Below are 20,596 nucleotides of genomic sequence, written 5' to 3' on the forward strand. Positions count from 1 at the left end.
AAAGAGAAACAATAAAATTAGATGTCCTACAATAAAAGGATTAATTTCTTACAATTCATTGTATCAGCTAAGAAGTTTTACAGAAAATTTAAAAAAGTGAAACAAAACAATTAAAAGAATAAAAGATGAGCATGAGTAGAGTAGGGAGGCCTGCGAGAGTCCTATAGCTTCAAGATTCTAAACCTTGATATTGTGATTATGATGTTGAGGTACAATTGAAATATTCTGGAGAATGTTAGACTAGGCATCATGGTATACAAGGGCTTTTGGTGTCAGAGATCTGGGTTTGAGTCCTGACTCCACCATTCATCACATTACACCTTGAGTCTTTCAAAATCCTCATCTAAAAGAGAGAAAATCACAGCTACTTTGTCCTGCATCCCTCCCTCCCTCCCTCTTTCCTTTGTTCTCCACCACCTGGATTCTCCTCCTCTGCCTTGAATATATATTGAGCACCTGCTATGTTTCAGGGATGGTTTTAGGCATGGGGATGTAAATGAAAAATTATGATACTTCGTTTCAGGAAGTTTGTAGCCTTTTTAATCAACAGACATATGATAATGCAGTATGATAAGTGTTATCATGGTGATATATGCCGTGTATAATTGGAGGACTGGAAAAAGAGTACCTGTATTTGCTCTAGAAAGTCATGAAAGGGTTTGAAGATGAGATAATGTTTAAACTGAAACTCAGTAATGTGCAGACATTTGCCAAGTAGGGGTCAGGGGCATGGATAGTTTAGATCACGTGAGATAACAAGTGAAAGCTTCAGCACAGTGCCTGTTTTTGAATAAGTTCTTAAACCTGTATATTTTCTTCTATCTCTCTGGTACTTGGGTCAGCAGGTACAGGAGCAAACTGGATGCTTATAAAAATAGTATAAACTATTTATCGAGCTGCTCTTCCATGTGCTCAGTACTGTTCTAGGCATTTTACATTAATGGTTTGGAATCTCGCAATAACTGTAGTAGATATTTTTTATTCCTTGAAGAGATTATTATCCCCAGTTGATAGATAAGGAAACCATGGCACAGGGTTTTTTAATGTGCCTGTGGTCATGCAGCTTGTGGTTATAAGTAGCAGGATTGGGACTCAAATCCAGCTTTAATCCCTGCATGCTTTGCATTATGCTTTTTTTGTGTGTGTGAGGAAGATTGGCCCTGAGCTAACATCTCTGCCAATCTTTCTCTACTTTTTATGTGGGATGCCACCACAGCATGGCTTAATGAACGGTGCATAGGTCCGCTACAGATCTGAACCTGCGAACACTGAGCTGCCGAAGCAGAGCGTGTGAACTTAACCACTGCACCACTGGGCCAGTCCTGCATTATGCTTTTTAAATGCCATTCTAGTAGTGTTGCCAGTTTTAGTGTGTTCTCAGTTTTGAAGTATAGGCCAGATGGAGGGACTTCCTTAAGGCTTTCTTTAATATTCAGGAAAAGTAGAAAAATTTCATTATTTTTGATCCTATTTGTGTGAAATTTAGTGACTTGACTAAGGCTAACCTGAATTTTACTTTCTGAGGTAAAACTGAGTAAATGTCGACTTCTACAGTGCCACGTATTTCTTTTCCCTTCTGTTTTCTTATGGGATTTGAGTTAACTAAGAACTAAAATCTTTCTCCTCTTCAGTAAGTTGAGAAATAAAGAATACATGAAGGGAAGTTGCAACATTGACTAAAAAATAGTTACCCATTCATTTCCATCTGTGTCTATATAGACAGAGTGAAGTCATAGAATTGGAAAAAAAAAATGTTGTAACAAAGGATAGAGATCTGTATTCTACAACACAAAGAAAAGAAGGAGACTCACCCAATGGTAAGCAATTTGTCTTTGGTTGTGTGACACATTAGTTGTGGAGCCAAGGCTAGATCCCACATCTTCTGGTATTTAGTCCATTGATCTTTCTGTAGTGGTCTTGTGAATGCCTCAGACTTAATGATTTCTGGAGTATCTCGGCATGTAAATCAAAAACATATAGTCCTTAAGAGTCTTGGCCATTACTCATGCACATCATGTAATATGTCTACCACTGCATGTTTTGTAGTAATTAATTGCCCTTCACTAATCGTGTATTTTTCCACTGATATCTTAGAAAAAATAGTCTTAAAATATTGAAAAGAAATACATATATTTGAATTTTCATTAAGGTTTTTCTACTCCTCAGCCTACTAATATTATCTGTTATTCCAGAAATCTGGTTTTTTTAAACATACCTTTATCACCCTGCCTTATTGGATTGAAACCCATGCAACGGATTTAACGTTTAATTATATTCTCATTGTGCTACTTAACAATGGAGTGAGTCACTTAAATTTATTGTTGTTATAGTTGGAGAAAGTCTATTAATTGAGTTGTTCAAGGATTGGTAGTTTAAAAAATGCCAGATTTTGATTTTTACATTTGTTGTCTCCCAGCCGACTATGTTAGATAGTCCTCCTTCTGATGAAGCCCTTGGAGCAGGCTGGCAAAGATGTTTGTATTACTCTTACCACATGACTCTCCATTTTAACAAGAAATTGTTACATGGGGCAAGTAATAATTTATAGCAAGTGATATGTATAACTTCTGAAGTGTTTTGCAAAACCAATTCCTCCTTTCATTTTTCAGTTTAGTTGTAACAATCTCTTGCTAAGACTGTGACAGTTACCTTGTAACAGGGATGCCCACATACATTTGTCATGTCTCTGCATCCAAGGTATTGCCAAAGAAGTTACATTTTTGAAAACACAGATTTGATCTTGCTACTTCTAAAAGCAAAAAAAGTATCAGTGGTCTTTATTTTAGACACAAAGAAATGCTTAGGATGTCAATCCAAAATTTCCATTATCTGGCTCTTACTTGCATTTTCCAGCCTCGTTTTTGGTCACTCCCTTCACAATCATACACCTAAACAAAGCTCCTTGCCTTCGCTAAACATGTATTAGCTATCCTGCTACACAAGCATATGGTTAAACCGTTAGCTCAGTTTGGGTTACTATCTTCAGTCTCATGAAAATCTCCCTCTCTCTTCCTGCACTCAGAAATGTACCCATGTTTAGTAGCTGCCATAATGCCTTCACCTAGTTAGAGACCTCTCCTTGGTATTCCCTTTAGCTCTGGGAAATTGTCTTATATTATTCATTTCATAATTCCTTTTTCCATCTTCTGTAATCTCACTCTTAGGGACCCTAGTTCAAGTTGGATGTATGTCCTTTTGGATTCATCCTCGGGACTTCTGGTCTTTTCTGTCATATATTTCATTTAGGGAGGTCTGTTTATTCTATGTCCCCAGAGATTCTCTAACCTTTTACTTCCAACTCACTTAAGTTCCGCCATCGTTTTTGACTTTCTGAGAGTGATTTTTTAATTCCCTGGTTGTTTTTGCTCTTGTTTTATTGATGTTATATCGTCTCAAATATCTCTGAAGATACTAATTAGATGGTGTATAAAATTTCTTTTTTTCCTTCTTTTATCTGGGCCTTTCTTTGTTGTGCTGCATGTTTTGTGATTCTTGGTTGACCCTTCAGATATATGAATGAGGGGTAAGAAGGAGGGGTAGGAATGATTTAAGGTCGAGTGGGTAGGGAGCCAGCTCTTGCACCGGTGGCCTCCCAGCTGTACGAATGAACATGAGTTTGTGTGTAGGATTCAGTATTTCATCAGTTGCCCAGATATTTCCTTCAGTCTCTTAAGGAGAGACCTCTCACGTTATTTGCACTGGGGTCATGCTTCGCTGTTTTCGCGTGTGTAGATAGGAATAGGAGTGGGAGGATGAAATGGCTATCTAGTCCGTATACAGACATTTCATTGATCCCCCTGTTCTCTTTTGCTCTTCATTGTATGTGTTATGTCTCAGCATAGTCTCTCTGGGTGCTGTTAGGAATGTTGGTTCCTACTTCTCTTGCAGTCCCTTTTGTTAGTTTTGTTCAGGTGTGGCTCCTTCAGCTCAGTTAACCAGTCAACAGTTTCTCTAACTTCCAAAAATTTCTTGAATTCTGCTTTCTGTTGATGGCACCCCTCTCATTCTCTTCATCGTTATTTTACTGTCATTTTGATGGCTTTTAAAGAGTAACATTAGGAACATGTTTATTCAGCCTGCCATCTTGAACTGCAAGTCAGCTTATGCTTCCTGGAGAAGAAAATATACTCTTACTTCTACGAAGAACCAAGTATAAAACTGTAGCAATACCTCAGTGCCTTCCCAGTCTACTTGGAGAGAAAAAGCATGTGCCAAGAGAGATAAGTAATCCCATTTCTAACTGGAACCTTAGGTGGAAATACTTGGTAAGTAAAGTATAGCCTTTGGATGGCTCTCATTTGACTCCATATTCCTTGAATCCATATTCTTTGAAAGTCATTTAGAAATGATTGAGAAGAGGAAACGGAGTATAGCAAGGACATTGAAAGTCAGTATTTTTATAATTCTGAAATAAACTTGTGCCACAATGAATTTAAAACTTTGGAATAAAAGGAAGTGAGAAGAAAGGGAAGCTTCTTTGGGGGGAGGAAGAGGAATGCAAATTAGACGTGTTAGATCAGTTAACTTAACACATGCTCATTCACAGTTGGCCTGTCCCCATTTTAAGTGCCTTATGTCTTAGTAGGCATGTCAGCAACTTCTTCTAAATGCTTCTTCCTTCATTTGGTCATTCCTTTGTTCATTTATTCATTCAAGAATTGCAATTCTCTCCTATAGAGAATAAACCTTTATTTAGTCCAAACAAGTGTCTCAGATGACAATGTAAACCCAGACACTGAAAGTCCTGCTTTGTACAGGTCTTACATGTAGATTAAACAAAAATCTACATAAATCTACATTCTTAGTTCACACAGGCAGAACATCATGGATTGTGAGGCATATCAATGAAGATGATTAGAAAATATGGGTAGAAAAGGGAAGAACAAGGAAAATAGATCTATATGAACTTCTGAATGGAGTCAGAGAATAATGTATTACCATGAACCATTATAATCCTATCAGCATTTTATTCCAAATTTACCATACACAGTATCACCTTGACACTAAAAATACAAAAAGTTATTTTATGTAGTTGAAGTAGGAGCTGGAAAATTTGACTTTGTGTGAGCAATTCACTTAATACCTTAGAGTTCAGTCCACCTTTTTTTTTTCGAGTGAGAGTTGGACTAAATCATCTTTAGGGATCTTAGTGATGTTAAATCTAGAAGGCTTTTAAGTATTGAATGACAGCTATCGCAGGCATTATTCTAAGACCTTTGGGTAATACTAAGATATATATATATCACCATCCCTGGCCTTCAGGAGAAGATAAAGCCAAAAAAAGCAAATAAGAAATAAAATGTCCACAAATATCTACATTACACAGCAGTGTATTATAAAAAGTATATAGAAGAAGCAATTAAATGAAAGAGGAGAGAATTTCCAGCTTGGGGCAATTGAGGATGATTGCATAAAGGATCATTTGAACAATGCCTTGAGTCTTGAGTAAGTTGTTTTTTTTTTTTTTTCCTTTTTCTCCCCAAAGCCCCCCGGTACATAGTTGTATATTCTTCGTTGTGGGTCCTTCTAGTTGTGGCATGTGGGACGCTGCCTCAGCGTGGTCTGATGAGCAGTGCCATGTCCGCGCCCAGGATTCGAACCAACGAAACACTGGGCCGCCTGCAGTGGAGCGCGCGAACTTAACCACTCGGCCACGGGGCCAGCCCCTTGAGTAAGATTTTTATAGACAGTTAAGACTAGGAGAGTGTGACCCCACCAGTATAAGCTGGAGTACAGAGATGTGAGAAAACGTGAAGTGTGTCCAGTGAAGTACAAGTCAGCTGGCTTTGTTCATGGAGAAGTTGTGTTTTAGAGTGACAGGAAATATAGTTAGAGGTAAGGTTATGAATGGTCTCACCTACAATCTAAGAGAGGTATTGTAGATCTTTGAGACAGGAGACTGAGAGGCTGAGAATTTTTCAGAGAGAGTATGCAGTGTGGAAGGTGCTGTGGAGTAGGGAGGAGACTGATGCTGAAGTATCAATGAAAAACTATTACACTTATCCAGCTAGGAGACAGTCAGACCTGAAGTAGGGCGGTGGCAATCCAGTGAAATTGCTGGAGCAGATGAAAGAGATTATGAAGTAAGAATGTCCAAGAGTCAGTAAATGGTTTGGGTAAAACTAAGGATTGGAACCAGTGTGACTGGAAAAATGGAAGCACCTTTAATAAAAATTGTCAAGTCAAAGGGTGAAGTTGATTTTTGTGAAGAAATGTGAACTAATTCACTGTCTTTTAACAAACCTTTCCCATCTATGTAGTAGCAATTTTGATATAGTAGTAAAGATAGAGTATTCTACGTGAATCCTTGTCTTTTTCTTGCAAAGCCATTCTAGTTTCTTGGGGATATTATTATTTTCTTGGTAATTATTATGAATCTAAATTGCCTTATGTACTAATTTGGGGAAGGAGGAGTGTATGATAGAATACCAAAAAGTATTCTTTCAGAATATCATGAAGAATAGCCAGAACTTAGTGGTCCATAAGAGTGGAATTTTACTTTAGATTTGGAAAAGCAGTTCACTTATAAATGATACCTATCAAAAATTGTAATAGTAGAGAATGAAATCAAATTAAATGCACCCATACACTAGGAACCATAAGGAAGTAAGTGATAGAATTTTTATTACAGAAGCAAAACGTGAACATACGATAGTTCTAATTAAAACTACTGTTCCTTTGTTTTCTCAGTTTCAACAGTTGACCTGTGCTGCAGTTTATCTGATTTGATAATCTGCACTTTTCTTTCCTTTTTTTTTTTCTTAAAGATTGGCACCTGGGCTAACAACTGTTGCCAATCTTTTTTTTTTTTTTTTTTTCTGCTTTATCTCCCCAAACCCCCCCTGTACACAGTTGTATATCTTAGTTGCAGGTCCTTCTAGTTCTGGGATGTGGGACGGCCACCTCAACGTGGCCTGACGAGCAGTGCCATGTCCGCTCCCAGGATCCGAACCCTGGGCTGCGGCAGCCGAGCGCGCGAACTTAACCACTCGGCCACGGAGCGGGCCCCTACACTTTTCTTGAGTGGGGAGCGAGAAAGGAAATGAAAGCAAAAGAGCTATTTATAATTAATGAGGAGAAAAAAAAATAGAAGATTTGGAAATGTTACATAAAGCTTTAAAAACAATAATTTTTTTTGTTTTTTTAAAAGAGTGTAGGCAGTTGTGATTTCTTTTTCTGATTTCTACATAGTATCAGACAGCAGAAAATGTGCTGCTGAGTCGCAGACTTCCAGCTGAAGGATTTCTCAGTGGCAGATAACCTGACTAGAAACTGGTTAGAAACTCTGTTTTCTTGTGTCATATTGCTTTAATAAGGCATAGTCTCCTTTTGCATTTAATTTTGAAGTGTCGTTTTATTTGTTTCTTGTAATTATTTGGTTATATGTAATTATTTAGCTGCCTTTAATGTCATGGACTTAGGAGGGGTGAAGATTTTTCTGGTCCAGTATTTCCCTAAGTGTGTTAGTTATCTGTGTTTATAAAGAAAGGGCTCTGGGATCAACTAGGTCGGGAAATTGCTGAATTAAACACAAACAAGATTTTTATTTTGGTGGTAGTTAGAGGGGAGGGTATGGAAGCTCAGAGACTATTTAATATGCTAATGTGACTTAACTAAGGAGAAACAACATAGAGCATTTCACATATTTATTTACCCACAAAATCCTTTCTTCATGGAGTCTTTTTCGAAAACATTGTTCTTCAGGACATATGTGGGGAAACTCAAAGCCCTTAAGTTTATAGATAAATAGAAAAGAGCTAAAATGGCTCCTTCAGAGTGCGTAGCTATTTACTTAAACAACTAGACTTGCGCCAAAGTTTCCAACCATATTTAGTTTTGCTTCCTTTTGCCCCGAAATGCAGAAAAGTCTTTAAAAGCTACTTGATATGCCAAGTTGGATCTGTAAAATAATTTACATAGGGAGATTTGAAGAAATACATAAAACTAATGATTTAATTTTTTTTTGTATATTTTAAATTGGCACATTGACTTTGTTGGAGAGAGTTAGGTAGAAAAAGCCTATTAATATTTGTAACCAAGATTACACTTTTGCAATAAGGAACCTTTTTTTTTGCAGAAATCAACTATCTTTCAACTTATAAAAATCTGTTTCCTTTCAAATTATAGAAAGCTCAAACAGTATAATAATGTGTATGTCAGAAAACTTCCCAACTTTCCCATAAAAGGACTGGAGAAAATGACTGTTTATGATTTGCTGTCTGTTGTTCCAGACCCCATCTCTATGTAAAAAAACATGTATCTTTTAAAAACTTCTTTACATAGTTGGCATTATGGTAGACACACTGTTCTTTACCCTTAATTTTTTTGTTTTTGAGGAAGATTAGCCCTGAGCTAACATCTGCTGCCCATCTTCCTCTACTTTATATGTGGGACGCCTGCCACAGCACAGCTTGCCAAGCGGTGCCTAGGTCCACACCCAGGGTCCAAACTGGTGAACCCTGGGCCGCCGAAGCGGAAGGTGCAAACCTAACCGCTGCGTCACTGGGCTGGCCCCTACCCTTAATTGTTTTGCTCAACAATATTATGTTTATCTTCCCACACTAATACCTGTAGATCTTCTTTTAGTGGCTCAACAGTGTTGCATTATATAGCTCTACTATAATTTATTTAATCAGTTTTCCATTGATGGACATTAGGGTAGTTGTAATATTTTTACCGGACAATGCTGTAGTGAATTTGATATGGGTCTTTTTTTTTTTTTTCCCGAACCTCTGTGCAAATATGTCTGTAGGAGAGTTTTTGAAGTGGAATTGCTGGGCCAAAGAATATGCGTATTTAAATTTTTTTAAGTATTGCCAAATTGCCTTTAAAAAATGATATTAGTTTGTCCTCCCACTACCAGCATTGCAACAGGAAACTTATAATGGTATAACTTGTACTGAACTTAAAAAAAAAAAGACTTTATACTTTGTAATGGGTAACAGAGAATATCTTGCTATGTTAAAATCATAGAGATAATTTGTAAAGCTTTAATCATCATGATCTCTCTCTCTCTCTCTCCCTCTCCCCCTTTACAGAGCAAGTTATTCATGGAAGGATTTAGAAGCCTAAAAGAAGGAGAACCAGTGGAATTCACATTTAAAAAATCTTCCAAAGGCCTTGAATCAATACGGGTAACAGGACCTGGTGGGAGCCCCTGTTTAGGAAGTGAAAGAAGACCCAAAGGGAAGACACTACAGAAAAGAAAACCAAAGGGAGATAGGTAATCATTTTACTTCGTTAGTTTATGACTTTATTGTATTTGGAAAAGATTTCTGAAAATTTACTTATATTTTTATGATGTTATTGGACTTTGCATAGCCCAGCCAAAATAAAATAAAATACCACCACTGCCACATAGTTGAATAGAATTCATCAGTATAGGCTTTCTTGCAGTTTGAACTGACTGCAGAATATACTTAACTGAGCTTTCAGCATTGAGCACTGGGTAGTCTCCTGACTATCATTTCCACCAGACCATTCTGAGACCACAAATGAGAAAGAAGCTGACGTTCCCAACAGACAGAAGTGCCCCTCTGTACATCTTAACACTTTTTTTCAAATGCAGATACACTTACTGCTTTGTCTGTTTTTAAAAGATAACTCGTATAGAAAATTCAAACAATATAAAAAACTGTAAAGAAGTCAGGAGAAAAATCATTTGAAATCCTGACTAGAGGTGGGAATCATAATATGTATGCAGTATTTTTGAAACTTGGATTTGTTTTTTTAACTTAACAGTATATCATGGAACATTTCATGTCAATCATTAGCACCTGCATAAACTCCCACTGTGTGAATGAACCAAAATGTAAACAAGGCTATGTTAAATTAATTGCTAAATTTAGACTGTTTCCAGTATTTTGAATGTATCAGTAGTACCACAGTGGGGATCCTTATATGTACATGTTTGAAAAATTGTCTGATTAGATCCTTAGGACAAATACCTAATAGTGAAAAATCTGGATCGAAAACTATGCACTTTAAAAATTTTGATATCGATTTCCAAAATGCTCTCCAGAAATGATTAGGGCTAATGTACAACCCCTTTAGAAGTGAGACTGCTCATTGAATGATGTCATCTTTTTAATCTTTTCCAATTACGTAGGTTAAGAGACGCGGCTCATTTTTTCCTTTGCATCTTTTGATTAGATTAGAGGTTAAATATATGTTAGTTTTCCTTTTTATTTATTTTTTTAACTTTTTTTTTTTTTTAAAGATTGGCACCTGAGCTAACAACTGTTGCCAATCTTCTTTTTTTTTTTTCCCTGCTTTTTCTCCCCTAAATGCCCCCAGTACATAGTGGTATATTTTTTTGTTGTGGGTCCTTCTAGTTGTGCTATGTGGGATGCTGCCTCAACATGGCCTGATGAGTGGTGCCATGTCCGTGCCCAGGATCCGAACCCACGAAACCCTGGGCCGCCAAAGTGGAGCGTGCAAACCCAACCACTCGGCCATGGGGCTGGCCCCTCATTTTTATTTTTTTCTTCTATGGATTGTAGGTTTCTTGTCCTTGGCTCATTTTTCTGTTGAGAATTTCATTTGCTATTATTGATTTGTAAGTTCTCTGTTCAGGAAAAAAATCAGTGTTCTGCTTTCCTATATTGGGAAAAACCCAGTTCTTCCTGAATGTGTTTTTCTCCTGTGTGTCTCCTTTACTTTTACACAGAACACTTCACCTCTGGTCACCAAATGTGTGGAGATTTTTCTCCACTCCAATCAATTCTCCATCACACCAGCTGGGTGTCCTAGAATTTAACTCAATCCTGACACTATCTACCTGGAGAGAGCATCAGATTCCACGGGTTAAGGTCTCAGTCACACAAGACTGCTTGCCACCACGCTTCAGATGCCAAAAGCAGGTGGTGGGTCCCCAGGTTACCCAAAGCTTCTGTTGGATTTGGCTACAAATTGGAGGTTCCCACAACCCCCTCATCAGGCTTGATTAATTTGCTAGAGTGGCTCACAGAACTCAGGGAAACACTTACTTACATTCACCAGTTTGTTAAAGGATATGATAAAGGACACAGATGAACAGCCAGATGAAGAGATCCACGGGGCGAGTTCTGGGAGGGTCCCAGGTGCAGGAGATTTTGTCTCTGTGGAGCTGGGGTACATCATCCTCCCAATGTGGATGTGTTCACCAACCTGGAAGCTCTCTGAACCCCATACGTTTGGGATTTTATGGAGGCTTCATCAAATAGGCATGATCAATCATTAACTCCATTTTCAGCCCTTCACCCTTCTTAAGAGAATGGTAGGTTTGTGGCTGAAAATTCCAAGTTTCTAATTGTGACTTGCTCTTTCCGGTGACCAGCCCCCATCCAGCCATCCAGGAACCCACCCGGAGTTGCCTCATTAGAACAAGACAGTCCTATCACCCAGGAAGTTACAAGGGTTTCAGGAGCCCTGTGTTAGGAATAGAGGTCAGAGACCAACATTAGAACAAGAGATGCTTCTAGTGTTCTTATCACTCAGGAAGTTACAAGGGTTTTAGGAGCTCTGTGTCAGGAACTGGGGGCAGAGACCAATATATATTTTCTATTATCTCACATTCTCTTTGTATATTTACGATGTTAACCTTTTGTCTCAAATAGATAATATTTTTTTTTTGCTTGTGAAATGTATTTTAGCTTTAATTTTAGTGACTTTTAAAAATAGTATTGAAGTTTTGAACTTTTATACTGACATGTCTGTCACGCTTTCCTTAATGCTATCTGACTTGATTGCTATCTGGCTTTCCAAACTACCAAATTAAAAATATACTTCATTCATCTATATTTTCTAATGTAATTTTTATTAATTCATCTTTTACATTAACTATCTCTTCTCTTTGTATGTAATTTGTTTTTGACGGGAGGACTATAAGTATCTGGATTTTCTTTTCTCTTCTCTCCAAATTGCTAGCTAGTTATCTCAACAGCATTTATTGTCTGGTCTATATTTTCACACTGGTTTGAAAAGCCATCAGTAAGAGAATAAATTCAGTTTTCATCTACATTTTTAAGAGCTCATTTTGTGTAAAAGAAAGTCCATGAAAATGTGTGAAGGTGTAATGATACACTTACCTGTTAAAGTGATTTTCTGTTCCCAAAGAGAGAGATAGTATATACATACAAGTAAAGCAATGTAAAATAAAATAAAACAAAATCCTTTATTTTCCCTTGTCTTTGAGGTAAAATCTTTAAGTATAGTTCTGGCATGTTTTAATTTTTGTAATTTTTTATTTTGGGGGGAAGATGAGCCCTGAGCTAACATCTGCTACTAATTATCCTCTTTTTTTTTTTTTGCTGAGGAAGATTGGCCCTGAGCTAACATCCATACCCATCTTCCTCTACTTTATATGTGTGACACCTGCCACAGCATCTCTTGATAAGTGGTGCATAGGTCTGCACCGGAGATCTGAACCGGCAAAACCCAGGCTTCTGAAGGAGAGCTTGCTAACTTAACCACTGCACCACTGGGCTGGCCCCAGTTCTGGCATGTTTTACATGTGTGCTGGATTGGAATCAGTAAGAGAGGGAAAGTAGTGGAGGGTGAGAGTAGAGAAGTAAGACAGCAGGACATTCCTTCATGTAGGACCTTGTCAACCATTGTAAGGACTTTGGTTTGGGGGAAGATGGGAAGTCATTGGAAAATTTTAAGTTGACAAGTAACATGAGCTGATTTATCTCCTTAAAGTATCCTTCTGGCAGCTGTGATGACAACGCAAAGTGGAGAGGCAAGAATGGAAGCAGAGAGACCACTAAGGAGGCAGCTCCGATAATGCAGGAAAGAGATACTGGTGGTTCCGATTAGGATGGTGGCAGTAGAGGTGGTAAACAAAAATCTTGATATGTTTTGAAAGTAGAGACAGCAGGATTTGCTATCGGATCATATGTGGACTGTGAAAGAAAGTGAAGTGTTCAGGATGACTTCAGGGTTTGTTTGGCCTGAGCAACCGGAAGGATGAAAGAACCATTTACCAAGATGAAGAAGACTAGAGAAGGAGCAGGAAATCATGATTTCAGATATATTTAGTTGGAGATGTATAGTAAACATCCCAGTGGAAATGTAGATTAGGTGGATGGATGCATAAGGATGGAGTTCCAAGCTAGAGATAAAAATTTGGTGGTATTCAGCAAAAAAGGTGATATTTACAGCCTTAGGACTGAATGAAATCTCCGTCAGAGTGAGCATACATAGAAAAGAGAAGAGGACTGAGCCGTGGAGCATTCCCTCATTTAGGGGATCAGGAAGAGTAGGAGGAATAGCAAAGGGCACTAAGTAAGAAAAAGGGAAAGAGGAGGAGAATCAAGAGAAGATTTTGTCTCAGAAGTCAAGGAAAGAAGTGTTTCAAGGAGAGGGTATCAGTAGTGTTAAACAGTGCTCATGGTGAAATGATCAAGTAAGATTACCAACAACACTTGACCATTTAGCAACAGGGAAGTCATTGGTGTAGTTGACAAGAGCAGATTCAGTGGACTGGTGAGAGTAAAAGCCTAAGTGTGTTGTGTTCAACAAAGAAGGAAAGGAGAGGAAGTGGAGACAGCAAGAACAGATCATTTTTTGAGTTTTCCTCTAAATGGGAGCAGAAAAATGAAGCAGTATCTGAGGGGAAGAAATTATAGCATGTTTATGTGCCAGTGGGAATGGTCTAGTAGAAAAGGAAAGATTGAACATGCAGGGGAGGGAGGGCAATGGCTGGAGTGATTTCCTTGAGTGGGAGAGAGGATCAGGATTTAAAGCACAACTGAGAGAGCTAGCGAGGACAGATGGTTCATTCTTCAAAACTGGAGGTAAGGCACAGCATACGGGTACACATACGGGTGGGTAGGTAGATGTGAAGATGGAATAAGGTAAGATTTCTCATCTTTTTATGCTGTTTTCCTAGGGAAATGTGAAGCAAAGAGGAGGTTTCAAAATTAAAAAAGAAAGGAGAAGGTATGAAATCGGAAAATAGAAGAGTGAACACATTATAGAGAAAAGTTAGAATTCCAGATTATACAAAAAACCCACTTCAGGTTAGTGGGCAGTGTGATCCTGTTTTTTCTCCTGCCATTGTTGACTTCAATGGCTACAGCTGTGAAACAGGCAGAAAGATGGATTTAACTACAGCTGGGGCTTTGGTAGTGAGCATGACAAAGGGAAAGAAGCGAGGACGCTGAGGGTGTATGCAAGGGAGTGGTTGCAATGATGGATCATAGAATATAAACTGTTTAAGGAGTAAAGACATTGAAAAAGTGTCAGGCTCATGGTGTGTAGGTTGCAAATGGGGTCAAAGAATTGCTGAAGTTGGAGTACTAGAAGGAATGAGCTGACAAGGTAGAAGTTGGTGGTGGTCAGAGGGTGAATAACTGCTCCAACTGCTGACGTTTGTTGTTTGTTGTGTTCTTATTGTGATTAAAGCTTTTACACATTTGATATCTAATGATTTCTAACTAAGTACAGGATGTCCATCATTTTTGTCACTAGAATTAGCAGTTCCCTGTGCCACTTGTTTTTATAAAATGATGGATACAAACTGCAATAAAATATTCAAATAAGCCTAGAGACTCCTGTATAGAAACTGAAACAATGAGAAAACAAGATGCGACAGTGTTAGCTGATGGCTGGAACAGTTACCAAGGCAGTGATTTGCTCTCTAAATGTTTAAAAGACTTCAGAGATCTTTGGTAACTTTCTTGATTTTTCCCATGGTCATTAACCATGTCTACTTGCTGAGACACCTTTAATAATGAGAATAAAATTGTGCTTTGATCCAGATTTTCATGTTTCTTAGCATAATTATGTAAAGTAGCCTCAAAAATCTTAAAATATTCTAGATTTTCTAGTTATTTCCCATTGCCTGTTTTTTCCTTACGCTTTTGCTTGATTAAGTATTTTATTGTATTTCAAAGAACCAGCTCTTGGATTAATTTCTGTTACACTGTTTTTTCTTAATACTTTCTATGATTATTCTTATGATTTTCTCCCATTTTATTTTATTTTTACTTTGCATTATGAAAGTTTTCAGAATAAAAAAATGGTATGGTCAACATCCATATATATACCCATGTCATATATATCAATAATTATAAACATTTTTGTGAAAAGTTTTTAAAGTTTCAAAATATTTTACAGATGCATAACACTGTAATATCATGCTATATCATCCCTGTCAAAATAAATAATACTTCCTTAGTAGCATCTAGTATCCAGTCCATATTAAAATTTCCCCAGTTCAAAACTTATCTTTTGTGGCTATTTTTTTCAAATCAGAATCCAGTTAAGGAACATGACTTTAAGTTAGTTTTTATGTCTTAAGTCTCTTGTAATCTAAAACAGTGCCTCCCTACACACATGTTCTTCTAGGCCAATTTTTTTTTCTTTCAGAAGATTGGCCCTAACATCTCATGCCAATCTTCCTCTTTTTTTTCTCTCCCCATGGCCCAGCACATAGTTGTGTATCCTAGTTGTAAGTCATTCTAGTTCCTCTATATGGGATGCCGCTACAGCATGGCTTGATGAACAGTGTGTAGGTCCACACCCAGCATCCGAACTGGAGAACCCCAGGCCCCTGAAGCAGAGTGTGTGAACTTAACCACTCGACCAGAGGGCTGGCCTCAGGCCAATTGTTTTGTAGAATGTACCATAATCTAGATTTATTCTAGTTTCTTTAAACTTGTTTATTGAACACAGCTATATTGCCTATAAATTGGAAGTACTATGCCAAAAATGGTTAACTTGAATCTAACAAAATCCTTTCAGTCTGACTTTGAATTTATAGGCAATATAAGGGTCAGAGGAGCAAGCTTGAAAACACCAGGGTGAATCCAGATCATAGTCTGAGTTTGTCGAATAGTTTCTTATGATTAGGTTGAGGTTGTTCATCTTTGACAAGAATGTCATGGAAGTGACGCTCTGTCCTTCTTATTGTATCCTATCAGATGGCATACAATTTTGATTTTTCCCATTATTGATGATGATGTCTCTGACCTCTTGGTCACGATGATGTCTGCCCAGCTTTTCCACTTTAAAGTTACTTTTCCCTTTTGTAATTATTAGCATTTTGTGGGGATACACTTTGACACCATGTAAATATCCCAGTCTTCATCAAACTTGCCATTTTTCATTTATTTATTATATTAGTACACACCTTGGGTTTCTGTTTTTTCCAATGAGTTATAGTCTGTAACCATTATTATTTATTTTAATGCTCAAATTTCCCAGATTCAGCCAGAAACAGCCCCTTCGAGCTGGTTTCTATGTCCTTTTGACAAGTCCTCATCATTTTTTGAGTACTTCTTAATTACTGACATAAGATACTTTCAAATGCATTTTATAGCCTACAAAATATTTAAAATAATGATATTAAATAATTGATTTGATTTGCTGAAGTACTAGAAAGCTAGAATTTCTGCTAATTTCTCTTAAAAGAGAAAGTAAGTGTTGGTATATTTCTGTGTATTTTGTTTGCTTGGAGTGTTATTTTTATTTTATTTTTTAAATTGTCCTATAGTAAAATTGACTTTTTTTCTTTTGGTGTCCAGTTCTATGAATTTTAACACATGTATAGCTTCATGTGGTCGCCATCATAATCTGGATTCAGAATAGTCTATCACCCCAAAAAACTCTCTCTTTTATTCTTGCTCCTCTTCCACTTATAACTCTTAGCAACCAGTGACCTATTCTCCGTCACCGTAATTTTGTCTGTTTGTGCCTGGAATAAAAATGTTTTTCCCACCAGTTTTATTGAGATACAACATTGTATTAGTTTAAGGTGTTCAGCATAATGATTCCATATATGTATATATTGGGAAATGATTACCACAAGTTAACATCCATCACTTCACATAGTTACAATTTTTTTTTCTTGTGATGAGAACTTCTAAGATTCACTCTCTTAGCCACTCTCAAATATACGATGGAGTATAATTAACTTTAGTCGCTCTGCTGTACATTAAACCTCAGAATTTATTAATTTTATAGCTGAAAGTTTGTACATTTTGACCACCTTCACCTATTTCCCTCACCCTCCAACTCCCACCTTTGGTCACCACCAGCCTCTTTGTTTCTGTGAGTTTGTTTTTTCTTTTAGATTCCACATATAAGTGAGGTGTTAGAGTGTTTGTGTTTCTCTGTTTTACTTATTTCACCTAGCGTAGTACCCTCAAGATCCATCCATGTTGTCCTGAATGGCAAGTTTTCCTTCTTTTTTGTGGCTGATTAATATTCCGTTGAGTGTGTATGTATGTATGCACGTGTGTTTATATGTATAACATTTTCATCATCCGTTCATTCATCAGTGGGTACTTAGGTTATTTGTATGTCTTGCCTATTGTAAATAATGCTGTAATGAACATGGGGTGCGGATATCTCTTCAAGATAATGGTTTCCTTTCTTCTGCGTAAATACCCAGAAGCAGAATTGCTGGATCATGTGGTTATTCTATTTTTAATTTTTTGAGGAACCTCTATACTGTTTTCCATAGTGGCCACACAAGTTACATTACTAGCAACCATGGGCAGCTGGGTGTATTTTATAGGCTGCCTTTTCATTTTCTTAGTGGTTTCACTTATGCAGAAGCTTTTTGGTTTGATATAGTTCCATTTGTTTATTTTTCTTTTGTTGCCTTTGTTTTTGGTGTCAAATCCAAAAAATCATTGCCAAGACTTATGTCAAGGAGCTTAAACCTTATGTTTTCTTCTAGGAGTTTTATAGTTTCAGGTCTTACGTTCAAGTCTTTAATCCATTTTGGGTTTTGTATATGGTGTAAGCTAGTGGTCCAGTTTAATTGTTTTGCATGTGTCTGCCCAGTTCTCCCAGTGCTGTTTATTGAAGAGACTATCCTTTCCCCATTGTATGTTTTTGGTTTCTTTATCTTAAATTAACTGACGTATTATATGTGGCTTTGTTTCCAAGCTCTCTATTCTGTTCCATTGTTCCATTGATCTATGTGTCTTTTATGCCAATACCATGTTGTTTGATTACTATTGTTTTGTAATATAGTTTGAAATCAGGAAGCATGATGCCTTGAGCTTTGTTCTTTCTCAAGATTGCTTTGGCTGTTTGGAGTCTTTTGTGGTTCCATACAAATTTTAGGATTGTTTGTACTATTTTAGTGAAAAATGCCATTGGAATTTTGAAAGGGATTACATTGAATCTGTAGATCACTTTGGGTGGTATGGACATTTTAACAATATTAATTCTTCCGATCTGTGAGCATAGAATGTCTTTCCATTTATTTGCGTTTTCAATTTCTTTCATCAATGTCTTATAGTTTTAAGTGTATAGACCTTTAACCTCCTTGGTTAAATTTATTCCTAGGCATTTTATTCTTTTTGATGCAATTTTAAATGGATTTGTTTTCTTAATTTCTCTTTCTGATAGTTCATTGTTAGTGTATAGAAACCAACTGATTTTTGTATATTGATTTTGTATCTGGCAACTTTACTGAATTTGTTTATTAGTTCTATCAGTATTTTGGTGGAGTCTTTGGAGGTTTTAGTATATAATATCATGTCCTCTGCAAATAGAGACAATTTTACTTCTTCCTTCCAATTTGGATAACTTTTATTTCTTTTTCTTGCATAGCTGCTTTGGCTAGGACTTCCACTGCTGTGTTTAATAAAAGTGGTGGGAGTAAGCATCCTTGTCTTGTTCCTGATCTTAGAGGAAAAGCTTTCAGCTTTTCTCCATTGTGTGATATTAGCTGTGGGCTTGTCATAAATGGCTCGTTTTATATTGAGGTATGTTCCCTCTATACTCATTTTAGTAAATGAGGGTTCTTATGAATGGATGTTGAATTTTGTCAAATGTGTTTTCTGCCTCTGTTGAGATGATCATATGGTTTTTATCCTTCATTTTCTTAATGTGGTGTATTACATTGATTCATTTGCAGATGTTGAACCATCCTTGTATTTCTGGAATAAATCCCATTTAATTGTAACGTGTGATCCTTTTAATGTGTTGTTGAATTCAATTTTGTCATATTTTGTTGAGGATTTTACATCTATGTTCATCACAGATATGGACCTGTAATTTTCTTTTCTTACGGTATTCTAGTCTGCTTTTAGTATCAGGATAATGCTGGCCTCATAAAATGAGTTTGGAAGTGTTACCTCCTCTTCTATTTTTTGGAAGAGTTTGAGAATTGGTATTAAGTCTTCTTTAAATGTTTGGTAGAGTTCACCAGTGAAGCCATATGGTCCTGGACTTTTCTTTGTTAGGAGGTTTTTGATTACTGATTCAATCTCCTTATTAGTAATTACTATATTCAGATTTTCTGTTTCTTCATGATTCAGTCTTGGTAGGTTGTATTTTTCTGGGAATTTATCCATTTCCTATAGGTTGTGCAATTTGTTGGTGTATAATTCATAGTAGTCTGTTATGATCTTTTGTATTTCTCTGGTATCAGATGTAATGTCTTCTCTTTCATTTCTAATTTTATGTGAGTCGTCTCTCTTTTTCTTCTTGGTAAGTCTAGCTAAAGGTTTGTCTATTTTGTTTATCTTTTCAAAATACCAGTTCTTAGTTTTATTGCTCTTTTTTATCGTCTTTTTAGTCTCCATTTCATTTATTTCCACTCTGATCTTTGTTGTTTCCTTTTTTCTACTAACTTGGGCTTAGTTTGTTTGTAATCTTTTGAAATTGGCTTTTTTCACTCAGTATAATGGCTTCAAAATTCATCCACACTGTTGAGTGTATCACTAGTTTATTCCTTTCTATTGCTTAATAGTATTCCATTATATGGGTATAACAGTGTTTATCCATTCATCTGTTGAAGGGCATTTTTTTTTTTTAAAGATTGGCACCTGAGCTAACAACTGTTGCCAATCTTCTTTTTTTTTTTTATGCTTTTTCTCCCAGAATCCCCCAGTACATAGTAGTATATTTTAGTTGTGGGTCCTTCTAATTGTGGCATGTGGGATGCCACCTCAAAGTGGCCTGATGAGCAGTGCTATGTCCGCACCCAGGATCCAAACCAGTGACACCCTGGGCCGCTGAAGTGGAGTGTGCAAACTTAACCACTCGGCTACGGGACCAGCCCTGAAGGGCATTTGAATAGTTTACAGTTTGGCAATTATGAATAGAGCTGCTACAAGCATTTGTGTACAGGTTTTCATGTGAACATAAATTTTCATTTATCTGGCAGTGGGATTGCCCAATAATATGGTCACAGGTGTATGTTTAAGTTTATAAGAAACTGCCAAATTTTCTTACAGATTGGTTGTTCTATTTTGAATTCCCACCAACAATATAAGAATTCCAACTGCTTCGCATCTTTGTCAGCATTTGGTGCTGTCAGCATTTTTTTATTTTAACCTTTCTAATAGACGTGTAATGATATCTCATCATGATTTTAATTTTCATTTCCCTAATGGCTGCTGGTATTGAGCTTCTTTTTGTATTTTTGTGTCATCCTGATATCCTCTTTGGTGAAGTGTCTGTTCATATATTTTGCCCATTTTTTACTGGGTTCTTTTCTTATTGTTGCATTTTGAGAGCTCTTTATATAAATTGTGTTTACATGCCCTTTGTCAGATATATGATTTGCAATATTTTTTCCAAGTTTGTAGCTTGTCTTTCCAATCTCTTAAACTCTCTCACAGAGCAAGAGTTTTAAATTTTGATA

The 20,596-nt window shown here is 36.9% G+C and overlaps 1 protein-coding gene across 2 annotated transcripts in view; it reads left to right on the top strand.

The window, feature by feature from the left end:
• LIN28B (lin-28 homolog B) overlaps positions 1 to 20,596 on the top strand; it is a 125,424-nt gene that overhangs the window by 60,883 nt on the left and 43,945 nt on the right. For both annotated transcript variants that reach the window (XM_044757485.2, XM_070496600.1), the window contains exon 3: positions 9,039 to 9,223. In XM_044757485.2, coding sequence (XP_044613420.1) covers positions 9,039 to 9,223 — 185 coding nt within the window. The remainder of the gene's footprint in view (positions 1 to 9,038; positions 9,224 to 20,596) is intronic.

Source organism: Equus asinus, chromosome 24, assembly GCF_041296235.1.
Source record: "Equus asinus isolate D_3611 breed Donkey chromosome 24, EquAss-T2T_v2, whole genome shotgun sequence".
NCBI lineage: Eukaryota > Metazoa > Chordata > Mammalia > Perissodactyla > Equidae > Equus > Equus asinus.